We start from the raw sequence: 10,984 nt of genomic DNA on the forward strand, positions 1-10,984 counted from the left end.
TAATAGGTTCCAGTTTCATCCAACTCATTAGAACCGATTCAAATGTATTCTTTTTAATGGCTGAGTAATACTCCATTGTGTATATGTACCACAGCTTTCTTTATCCATTCATCTGCTGATGGACATCTAGGTTGCTTCCATGTCCTGGCTATTATAAACAGTGCTGTGATGAACATTGGGGTACATGTGTCTCTTTCCCTTCTGGTTTCCTCAGTGTGTATGCCTAGCAGTGGGGTTGCTGGATCATAAGGCAGTTCTATTTCCAGTTTTTTAAGGAATCTCCACACTGTTCTCCATAGTGGCTGTACTAGTTTGCATTCCCACCAGCAGTGTAAGAGGGTTCCCTTTTCTCCACACCCTCTCCAGCATTTATTATTTGTAGACTTTTGGATCGCAGCCATTCTGACTGGTGTGAAATGGTACCTCATAGTGGTTTTGATTTGCATTTCTCTGATAATGAGTGATGTTGAGCATCTTTTCATGTGTTTGTTAGCCATCTGTATGCCTTCTTTGGAGAAATGTCTATTTAGTTCTTTGGCCCATTTTTTGATTGGGTCATTTGTTTTTCTGGAGTTGAGCTGTAGGAGTTGCTTATATACTTTTGAGATTAGTTGTTTGTCAGTTGCTTCATTTGCTATTATTTTCTCCCATTCTGAAGGCTGTCTTTTCACCTTGCTAATAGTTTCCTTTGATATGCAGAAGCTTTTAAGGTTAATTAGGTCCCATTTGTTTATTTTTGCTTTTATTTCCAATATTCTGGGAGGTGGGTCATAGAGGATCCTGCTGTGATGTATGTCAGAGAGTGTTTTGCCTATGTTCTCCTCTAGGAGTTTTATAGTTTCTGGTCTTACGTTGAGATCTTTAATCCATTTTGAGTTTATTTTTGTGTATGGTGTTAGAAAGTGTTCTAGTTTCATTCTTTTACAAGTGGTTGACCAGATTTCCCAGCAGCACTTGTTAAAGAGATTGTCTTAATCCATTGTATATTCTTGCCTCCTTTGTCAAAGATAAGGTGTCCATATGTGCGGGGATTTATCTCTGGGCTTTCTATTTTGTTCCATTGATCAATATTTCTGTCTTTGTGCCAGTACCATACTGTCTTGATAACTGTGGCTTTGTAGTAGAGCCTGAAGTCAGGTAGGTTGATTCCTCCAGTTCCATTCTTCTTTCTCAGGATCGCTTTGGCTATTCGAGGTTTTTTGTATTTCCATACAAATTGTGAAATTATTTGTTCTAGCTCTGTGAAGAATACTGTTGGTAGCTTGATAGGGATTGCGTTGAATCTATAGATTGCTTTGGGTAGTATACTCATTTTCACTATATTGATTCTTCCAATCCATGAACATGGTATATTTCTCCATCTATTAGTGTCCTCTTTGATTTCTTTCACCAGTGTTTTATAGTTTTCTATATATATGTCTTTAGTTTCTTTAGGTAGATATAGTCCTAAGTATTTTATTCTTTCCATTGCAATGGTGAATGGAATTGTTTCCTTAATTTCTCTTTCTGTTTTCTCATTATTAGTGTATAGGAATGCAAGGGATTTCTGTGTGTTGATTTTATATCCTGCAACTTTACTATAGTCATTGATTAGTTCTAGTAATTTTCTGGTGGAGTCTTTAGGGTTTTCTATGTAGAGGATCATGTCATCTGCAAACAGTGAGAGTTTTACTTCTTCTTTTCCCATTTGGATTCCTTTTATTTCTTTTTCTGCTCTGATTGCTGTGGCCAAAACTTCCAAAACTATGTTGAATAGTAATGGTGAAAGTGGGCACCCTTGTCTTGTTCCTGACTTTAGAGGAAATGCTTTCAATTTTTCACCATTGAGGATAATGTTTGCTGTGGGTTTGTCATATATAGCTTTTATTATGCTGAGGTATGTTCCTTCTATTCCTGCTTTCTGGAGAGTTTTTATCATAAATGGGTGTTGAATTTGTCAAAGGCTTTCTCTGCATCTATTGAGATAATCATATGGTTTTTATTTTTCAATTTGTTAATGTGGTGTATTACATTGATTGATTTGCGGATATTGAAGAATCCTTGCATCCCTGGGATAAAGCCCACTTGGTCATGGTGTATGATCTTTTTAATGTGTTGTTGGATTCTGATTGCTAGAATTTTGTTAAGGATTTTTGCATCTATGTTCATCAGTGATATTGGCCTGTAGTGTTCTTTTTTTGTGGGATCTTTGTCAGGTTTTGGTATTAGGGTGATGGTGGCCTCATAGAATGAGTTTGGAAGTTTACCTTCCTCTGCAATTTTCTGGAAGAGTTTGAGCAGGATAGGTGTTAGCTCTTCTCTAAATTTTTGGTAGAATTCAGCTGTGAAGCCCTCTGGACCTGGGCTTTTGTTTGCTGGAAGATTTTTGATTACAGTTTCAATTTCCATGCTTGTGATGGGTCTGTTAATATTTTCTATTTCTTCCTGGTCCAGTTTTGGAAAGTTGTACTTTTCTAAGAATTTGTCCATTTCTTCCACGTTGTCCATTTTATTGGCATATAATTGTTGATAGTAGTCTCTTATGATCCTTTGTATTTCTGTGTTGTCTGTTGTGATCTCTCCATTTTCATTGCTAATTTTATTGATTTGATTTGTTTCTTGATGAGTCTTGCTAATGGTTTGTCAATTTTATTTATCCTTTCAAAGAACCAGCTTTTGGTTTTGTTGATTTTTGCTATGGTCTCTTTTGTTTCTTTTGCATTTATTTCTGCTCTAATTTTTAAGATTTCTTTCCTTCTACTAACCCTGGGGTTCTTCATTTCTTCCTTTTCTAGTTGCTTTAGGTGTAGAGTTAGGTTATTTATTTGACTTTTTTCTTGTTTCTTGAGGTGTGCCTGTATTGCTATGAACTTTCCCCTTAGGACTGCTTTTACCGTGTCCCACAGGTTTTGGGTTGTTGTGTTTTCATTTTCATTCATTTTTATACAAATTTTGATTTCTTTTTTGATTTCTTCTGTGATTTGTTGGGTATTCAGCAGCGTGTTGTTCAGCCTCCATATGTTGGAATTTTTAATAGTTTTTCTCCTGTAATTGAGATCTAATCTTACTGCATTGTGGTCAGAAAAGATGCTTGGAATGATTTCTATTTTTTTTGAATTTCCCAAGGCTAGCTTTATGGCCCAGGATGTGATCTATCCTGGAGAAGGTTCCATGTGCGCTTGAGAAAAAGGTGAAATTCATTGTTTTGGGATGAAATGTCCTATAGATATCAATTAGGTCTAACTGGTCTATTGTATCATTTAAAGTTTGTGTTTCCTTGTTAATTTTCTGTTTAGTTGATCTATCCATAGGTGTGAGTGGGGTATTAAAGTCTCCCACTATTATTGTGTTATTGTTAATTTCTCCTTTCATACTTGTTAGCATTTGTCTTACATACTGCGGTGCTCCCGTGTTGGGTGCATATATATTTATAATTGTTATATCTTCTTCTTGGATTGATCCTTTGATCATTATGTAGTGACCTTCTTTCTCTCTTTTCACAGCCTTTGTTTTAAAGTCTATTTTATCTGATATGAGTATTGCTACTCCTGCTTTCTTTTGGTCCCTATTTGCATAGAAAATCTTTTTCCAGCCCTTCACTTTCAGCCTGTATGTGTCCCCTGTTTTGAGGTGGGTCTCTTGTAGACAACATATGTAGGGGTCTTGTTTTTGTATCCATTCAGCCAGTCTTTGTCTTTTGGTTGGGGCATTCAACCCATTTACGTTTAAGGTAATTACTGATAACTATGATCCCGTTCCCATTTACTTTATTGTTTTGATTCGAGTTTATACACCGTTTTTGTGTTTCCTGTCTAGAGAATATCCTTTAGTATTTGTTGGAGAGCTGGTTTGGTGGTGCAGAATTCTCTCAGCTTTTGCTTGTCTGAAAAGCTTTTGATTTCTCCTTCATACTTGAATGAGATCCTTGCTGGGTACAATAAACTGGGCTGTAGGTTATTTTCTTTCATCATTTTAAGTATGTCTTGCCATTCCCTCCTGGCTTGAAGAGTTTCTATTGAAAGATCAGCTGTTATCCTTATTCCCTTGTGTGTTATTTGTTGTTTTTCCCTTGCTGCTTTTAATATTTTTTCTTTATGTTTGATCTTTGTTAATTTGATTAATATGTGTCTTGGGGTGTTTCACCTTGGGTTTATCCTGTTTGGGACTCTCTGGGTTTCTTGGACTTGAGTGATTATTTCCTTCCCCATTTTAGGGAAGTTTTCAACTATTATCTCCTCAAGTATTTTCTCATGGTCTTTCTTTTTGTCTTCTTCTTCTGGAACTCCTATGATTTGAATGTGGTAGCGTTTAATATTGTCCTGGAGGTCTCTGAGATTGTCCTCATTTCTTTTAATTCGTTTTTCTTTTATCTTCTCTGATTCATTTATTTCTACCATTCTATCTTCTAATTCACTAATCCTATCTTCTGCCTCTGTTATTCTACTATTTGTTGCCTCCAGAGTGTTTTTAATTTCATTTATTGCATTATTCATTATATATTGACTCTTTTTTATTTCTTCTAGGTCCTTGTTAAACCTTTCTTGCATCTTCTCAATCCTTGTCTCCAGGCTATTTATCTGTGATTCCATTTTAATTTCAAGATTTTGGATCAATTTCACTATCCTTATTCGGAATTCTTTATCAGGTAGATTCCCTATCTCTTCCTCTTTTGTTTGGTTTGGTGGGCATTTATCCTGTTCCTTTATCTGCTGGGTATTCCTCTGTCTCTTCATCTTGTTTAAATTGCTGAGTTTGGGGTGTCCTTTCTGTATTCTGGCAGTTTGTGGAGTTCTCTTTATTGTGTCTTTTCCTCACTGTGTGTGGGTTTGTACAGGTTGCTTGTCAAGGTTTCTTGGTTACAGAAGCTTGTGTCGGTGTTCTGGTGGGTGGAGCTGTATTTCTTCTCTCTGGAGTGCAATGAAATGTCCAGTAATGAGTTATGAGATGTCTATGGTTTTGGGGTGACTGGGCAGCCTGTATCTTGAAGCTCAGGGCTGTGTTCCTTTGTTGCTGGAGAATTTTCTTGGTATGTCTTACCCTGAAGCTTGTTGGCCCTTGTGTGGTGCTTGGTTTCAGTGTAGGTATGGAGGCGTTTGATGAGCTCCTGTCAATTAATGTTCCTTGGAGTCAGGAGTTCCCTGGAGTCAGGGTTTGGACTTAAGCCTCCTGCTTCCAGTTATCGGTCTTATTTTTACAATAGTTTCAAAACTTCTCCTTCTATACAGCACCATTGATAAAACATCTACATTAAAGATGAAAAGTTTCTCTACTGTGAGGGTCACTCAGAGAGGTTCACAGCATTACATGGAGAAAAGAAGAGGGAGGAGGGAGTTAGAGGTGACCCAAATGAGATGAGGTGGAATCAATAGTGGAGAGAGTGGGCTAGCCAGTAGTCACTTCCTTATGTGCACTCCACAACTGGACCACTCAGAGATGTTCATGGAGTTATACAGAGAAGAGAAGAAGGAGGAAGGAGGCAGAGGTGGCCAGAAGGATAAAAGGGGGGAATGAATAGGAGGGAGACAGATCCAGCCAGTAATCAGTTCCCTTAGTGTTCTCCACCATCTGGAACACACAGAGTTGGGTAGAGTAGAGAGGGGTTAGGGAGGAGACACAGGCGACCTGGTGGAGAAAAAGGAGAGTCCAAGGGAGAGAGAGCAGTCAAGCCAGTAATCTCGCTCCCTAGTGAAAAATGGGTCCTGAGGATTGGGTTCTTAAAGGTACAAAATTGGTAACAAATACATAAAAGCAAATATTAAAAATCTAGAGTAGAGTTTGCAATTTCAAAAATACGATGTTAAAGAAAAGAAGAAGGAAAAGAAAGAGAGAAAAAAGGAACAAAGAAAAACAAACAAGGTCGCGAAAATTATGAAGAAAATACAGGTACAAAATTGATAACTAATACCAAAAAGCAAAAATTAAAAATCTAGAGTAGAGTTTGGAATTTCAAAAATACAATGTTAAAAAAAAGGAAGAAGAGACATAAAGAGAGAAAACAAACAAACAAACAAAAACAAACAATGTCGCAAAAATTATAAAGAAAATACAGGTACAAAATTAATATCAAATACCAAAAAGCAAAAGTTAAAAATCTAGAGTAGAGTTTGGAATTTCAGATATACAATGTTATATAAAAGAAGAAGAGAAACAGAAAAAAAAAAAAAGTCACAGAAATTATTTAAAAAAACTATAGGTACAAAATTGATAACATATACCAAAAAGCTAAAATTAAAGAACTAGAGTAGAGTTTGGAATTTCAAAACTTCAATGTTAAAGAAAAGAAGAAAAAAAAAAAGGTCAAAAAATTATAAAATATATATATATGAAGTTTGCTGAAGAAGAAAAAAATAGGGTCCTTTTTTTGGCAAAGTAATAGGTTATAAAAGTGAAAATTAAAGGAACAATAGAGGACTTAAAATTTTTTTTAATTAAAAAAAAAAGAAAGAAAGAATGATCGTAAAAATAGTAAAAATATATCTAGGACTTTCTCTGGTTTTGTTGTGAGTATTGTGGGTTCAGTTCATTTTTGGCTAGTCCCTTGGTCCGACTTACATTTCTCAAGATCTATAGGCCCCTTCCTATGTAGTCCGTAGTAACCACAGGGTTTTAATCTATTGCCTGTAGCTTCCAAGGCGTTTCCCTCTGTTATAACTTCTTCTGTTTGCTGGTCTCTTCAGTGTCTGGCTTCCACCCTGACACAAAGGGGACGGTGGAGGACACTTTTTTTTTTTTTTTTTTTTTAGGCTCACTTGTTCAGTCGCGCTGTGGGGAGGGAGGGAGGGATGCTGCAAACAAATAACGCTGGCGTGCGCTCGCAGTGCCTCAGCCACACTGGGTCTGCCCCCGCTCACAGCGCATGTAGCCTCCCTGCCCGCACTGCTCGGGCTCTAGGTTGTTCCGCCGGGAACAATCCGAGGCCGGCCCTGGGCTGCATGCACCTCCCAGGTCCAAGCCACTCAGGTTCAGGCACTCGGGTAGTCCTCAGAGTCGCAGACTCAGTTGGGCCTGCGTTTTCTGCTCTTCCCAGGTCCAAGCAGCTCAGGTGATGAGGTGTTTGGCGAGCGCCAATGCTGCGACTTATCGCCTCCCCGCCACTCGGTTTCTGGGTGTAAAACCGGCGCACCTTCTCAGGCAGATGTTGACCGTCCAGACCCCGAAGAGGTTTTAGTTAGCAAAGAAGCCTGCTTACAGTTTTATAGATAATGTCTCTCTGGGGCTGCGATTACCACCTTCCGGCTCTGGCTGCCTGTCACCGGAGGGGGAAGGTCTGCAGCCGGCTATCTCTGTTCAGTCCTTTGTTCCGTGCGGGGCCTGGCGGTGTCTTAGGTTGGGGCTGGCTTTTCTCGTGGTAGATATCCCACAGTCTGGTTTGCTAGCCCCAATTATTTCGCTCAGATAGCGTTCAGGGTATTCAGGCCAGGTCCTTTACTCTAAGCGATGCAGCCCATGCCGCGCCTCCCTGCCCAGCCCCCGCTTGCTAATGGCGTGTGCAGGCATCTGCGCTGCTTCTCCGCTGGGGGAGTTACCGTAGGGCTCGCAATCTGCGAGTTTTAATTGTTTTTTTTTTTTTTTTTCCTCCCTGTTATGTTGCCCTCTGTGCTTCCAAAGCTCGGCACAGATTCGGCAGTGAGAAGGTTTCCTGGTGTTTGGAAACTTCTCTCTTTTTAAGACTCCCTTCCCGGGACGGAGCTCTGTCCCTCCCTCTTTTGTCTGTTTTTTTGTCTTTTATATTTTTTCCTACCTCCTTTCGAAGAGTTGGGTTGCTTTTCTGGGTGCCTGATGTCCTCTGCCGGCATTCAGAAGCTATTTTGTGGAATTTACTCGATGTTTAAATGCTCTTTTGATGAATTTGTGGGGGAGAGAGTGTTCTCCCCGTCCTGCTCCTCCGCCATCGTGGCTCCTCCCTTCGTCACTCTTTTTTTATTTAGCCATTCCACTGGATGTGTAGTGATATCTCATTGTATTCTAAATTTGCATTTTCCTGTTGTCCAATGATATTGGACATCTTTTCATGTGCTTGCCTATCTATTGTAGCCCTCTTTGGTGAATCGCCTGTGTCATTACCCACTTTTACTTTGTTTTTTTAATGTTGAGATTGACAGTTTTTTATACACTCTGGAAATGAGTCTTTCGTCAAAAACATTTTATCAGTTTGAGCAAATGTGGAAAACTTACTTCCCTTTGCATCTCTTTACTCTCTATTTGGGATGTATTAATACTTGTCATAAATATTCCTTCCACATACACTGAGAACCACATTATACAGGGTCAAAGTTTTTATTTTAGCTGTCAAACATAGTTTATAACACTTAAGAGAATGTAAGTCTATTGTGTTTATCCATATCTTTGCTCTTCCTATGCTCGCTCTCATTTCTGTATAGTCCAATATTCTTCCTTTTAGTTCAGTTAAAAGAGTTGAGTTCATAGGAAAACATGATGGAACTATATGCTGTGTATCATTTCAAAGTAATGATATGCATTTGTTTAAAGAAAGGGAAAGATTTAGTGTGAAAACACTAATCAGAGGATTGAAAGAGTGGCTACATTGATGTCACACAAAGTGGACCTTACAGCAAAGAAAACTGCCAAGGGCAGTGAGAGGTGCTATGTGGTGGCAACCGAGCAAGAGCCATGGCAATCCTAAAGGCATAGGCACCAAGCTGGTTTGTCAGCAATTACTCTGTGCTTCGCCCAGAGTAAACACACCATAATTATTCAAAAGAAAAATAAGCCAAAGAAAGCGTGAATGTATAACCTCTTTTTGATCCTAGCTGTGTCTTTCAGCTCTTTGAATCAGAGAGGCATACTAAAGAAAAATAAATAAATGCAGCATCTTGAAAGAAAACAAAGCAGTGTGCACAGATTTCGATACAACTCCATGTGACTTAAGTAGCTGTTTTCCTACACCTCATAAACCTCTTCATTCATTGATTCTTTCACTCATTCACTTATTCATGTGTCCAATTAACCACTGTTGTAGAGGTAGGAACCTACAATCTATGAGAAAATAGAAACTAAGCAAAGATGTAGAAATAATCTTACAAATAATTGCTAAAAATATATAAATCCTAAGGAACAAGACCCATGGCAGGAGGAAATGATACATTTGTGTGAGAACAATCCTGGAGGAAGAGTCATTCAAACTGAGACCACCAGAAAAGTAAGAGCTGGCAATGGAAATGCTGATAGAAATAGAAAGTGAACCACAGAGTATTTAAGGCAGGAGGAGGACCATGCCAGGCTGGAGGACCCAGAAATGGAGGCGAGCAGGAACAAGAGGAGTCGGGGGTGCTGGGTGCATAATAGCAAGGAAACAAGAGATGTAAGATGCGGACAGGGAGTAAAGTGGAGCAAAATTGCACAGAATTCTATGGATGTGTCAAGATTTTTGGATAAAAGAGTTTGTCTTTTGGTATATTGTAGTCTATTAATAAAATTACATGGTGAACAAAAGGAAGCAAACATAAATAAAAATGTTTCTATATGATCTTTCTAAGACATATTTATGAACCAGAAGCTGAGAACACAGCTTCCAGTCCATGGCAATTTCCCCAAACTGTGTGTCAAGTTCTCGAAGGTGGGGACCAAGCTTCGGCCACCTGTATGTTAGCCTTTAAAGTCCAAGTAAATTATGCCACAGGAAATATGCTTTGATCCCACTGAAAAACCAAATATTATGGCATTTCCAATTCCAGAATCAGTCTAAGAATCACAATGGCCTTCCCTTTCTCTGTTCTTCTTTCTTTGCCACTTTTCAACTGATATTTAATTTTGCCAGCCATGGAGCAGAACAATGGCACTGAAGTGACTGAATTCATTCTCCTGGGATTTGCTGGTCAACACAAGTACTGGCACGTCCTCTTCACAGCATTTCTAGTGATCTATGTGGCCACCCTGGTGGGTAACATTGGCATGATCCTCCTCATCAAGATTGACTCTTCCCTTCACACCCCCATGTACTTTTTCCTCCAAAACTTGGCTTTTGTTGATCTCTGCTACACGTCTGCCGTCACCCCTAAGATGTTGCAAAACCTTGTAGGAACAGAGCAATCCATCTCGTTCATGGGATGTGTGGTGCAGTTACTAGTCGATGGGGCTTTTATAACCAGTGATTGCTACATCCTGGCGGCTATGGCAGTGGACCGTTACGTGGCCATCTGTAACCCTCTCCACTATCCAACAGTCATGTCCCGGAGGGTCTGCATTCACCTGTTAGTTGGATCATACTTCATGGGTTTCCTAAATGCCTCTGTAAATGTAGGTTTTACTTTCTCACTGAACTTTTGCAAATCCAATAAAATTAACCACTTTTTCTGTGATGTGCCCCCAATTCTGGCCCTCTCATGCTCCAACATTTATTTCAACGTCATGGTACTAGCAGCCTCTGTGGGGTCTAACTTGACGCTCACTGTGTCAGTTGTCATCTTTTCCTACATGTTTATCCTGGCTGCCATCCTGAAGATCTCTGCCGCTGCAGGGAGGAAGAAAGCCTTCTCCACATGCGCTTCCCACCTGACAGCTGTCACCATTTTCTATGGGACGCTCTCTTACATGTATCTGCACCATCATGCCACAGAGTCTCAAGAGCAAGAAAAAATGGCTTCTGTGTTTTATGGGGTTGTGATCCCCATGTTAAACCCCCTCATCTACAGCCTGAGGAACCAAGATGTGAAAGAAGCCCTGAAAGGGATAAGAAAAAAATGCTTCAGGTTTAATCCTTGATTTCTGGTTCTCTACACCACACGAACAGTACCAGTTTTTAAGAAATCAAAACAAAGAGCCAAGCAACATAAAGTTGCTCAACTTATTAACATGGAACTGAAATTTAAAGTAACAGTAAGATAGCCGCCTTACACCAATATGACTGGCAAAAACTGAAAAAGAATAACAATGCCTATGAATTGCTGTGATGTAAGGAAAAAGGATGCTCCCACACACTGTTAGCACTGTTTCCTGCCAATTTCTGCCCCTGGGAGTAATTTCTCCTTCCATTGAACCCATAGTG

The 10,984-nt window shown here is 39.4% G+C and overlaps 1 protein-coding gene across 1 annotated transcript; it reads left to right on the plus strand.

Annotated features, from left to right (window-relative positions):
* The first annotated feature begins 9,748 nt into the window (after positions 1-9,748).
* On the plus strand, positions 9,749-10,701 carry LOC133261119 (olfactory receptor 5AK2-like). Its single transcript, XM_061439676.1, has one exon. The coding sequence runs from the start codon at positions 9,760-9,762 to the stop codon at positions 10,699-10,701; it is 942 nt and encodes a 313-aa protein (XP_061295660.1). The 5' UTR covers positions 9,749-9,759.
* Positions 10,702-10,984: the final 283 nt, after the last annotated feature.

The sequence above is a fragment of the Bos javanicus genome, chromosome 15 (assembly GCF_032452875.1).
Source record: "Bos javanicus breed banteng chromosome 15, ARS-OSU_banteng_1.0, whole genome shotgun sequence".
NCBI classification, from domain to species: Eukaryota; Metazoa; Chordata; class Mammalia; order Artiodactyla; family Bovidae; genus Bos; species Bos javanicus.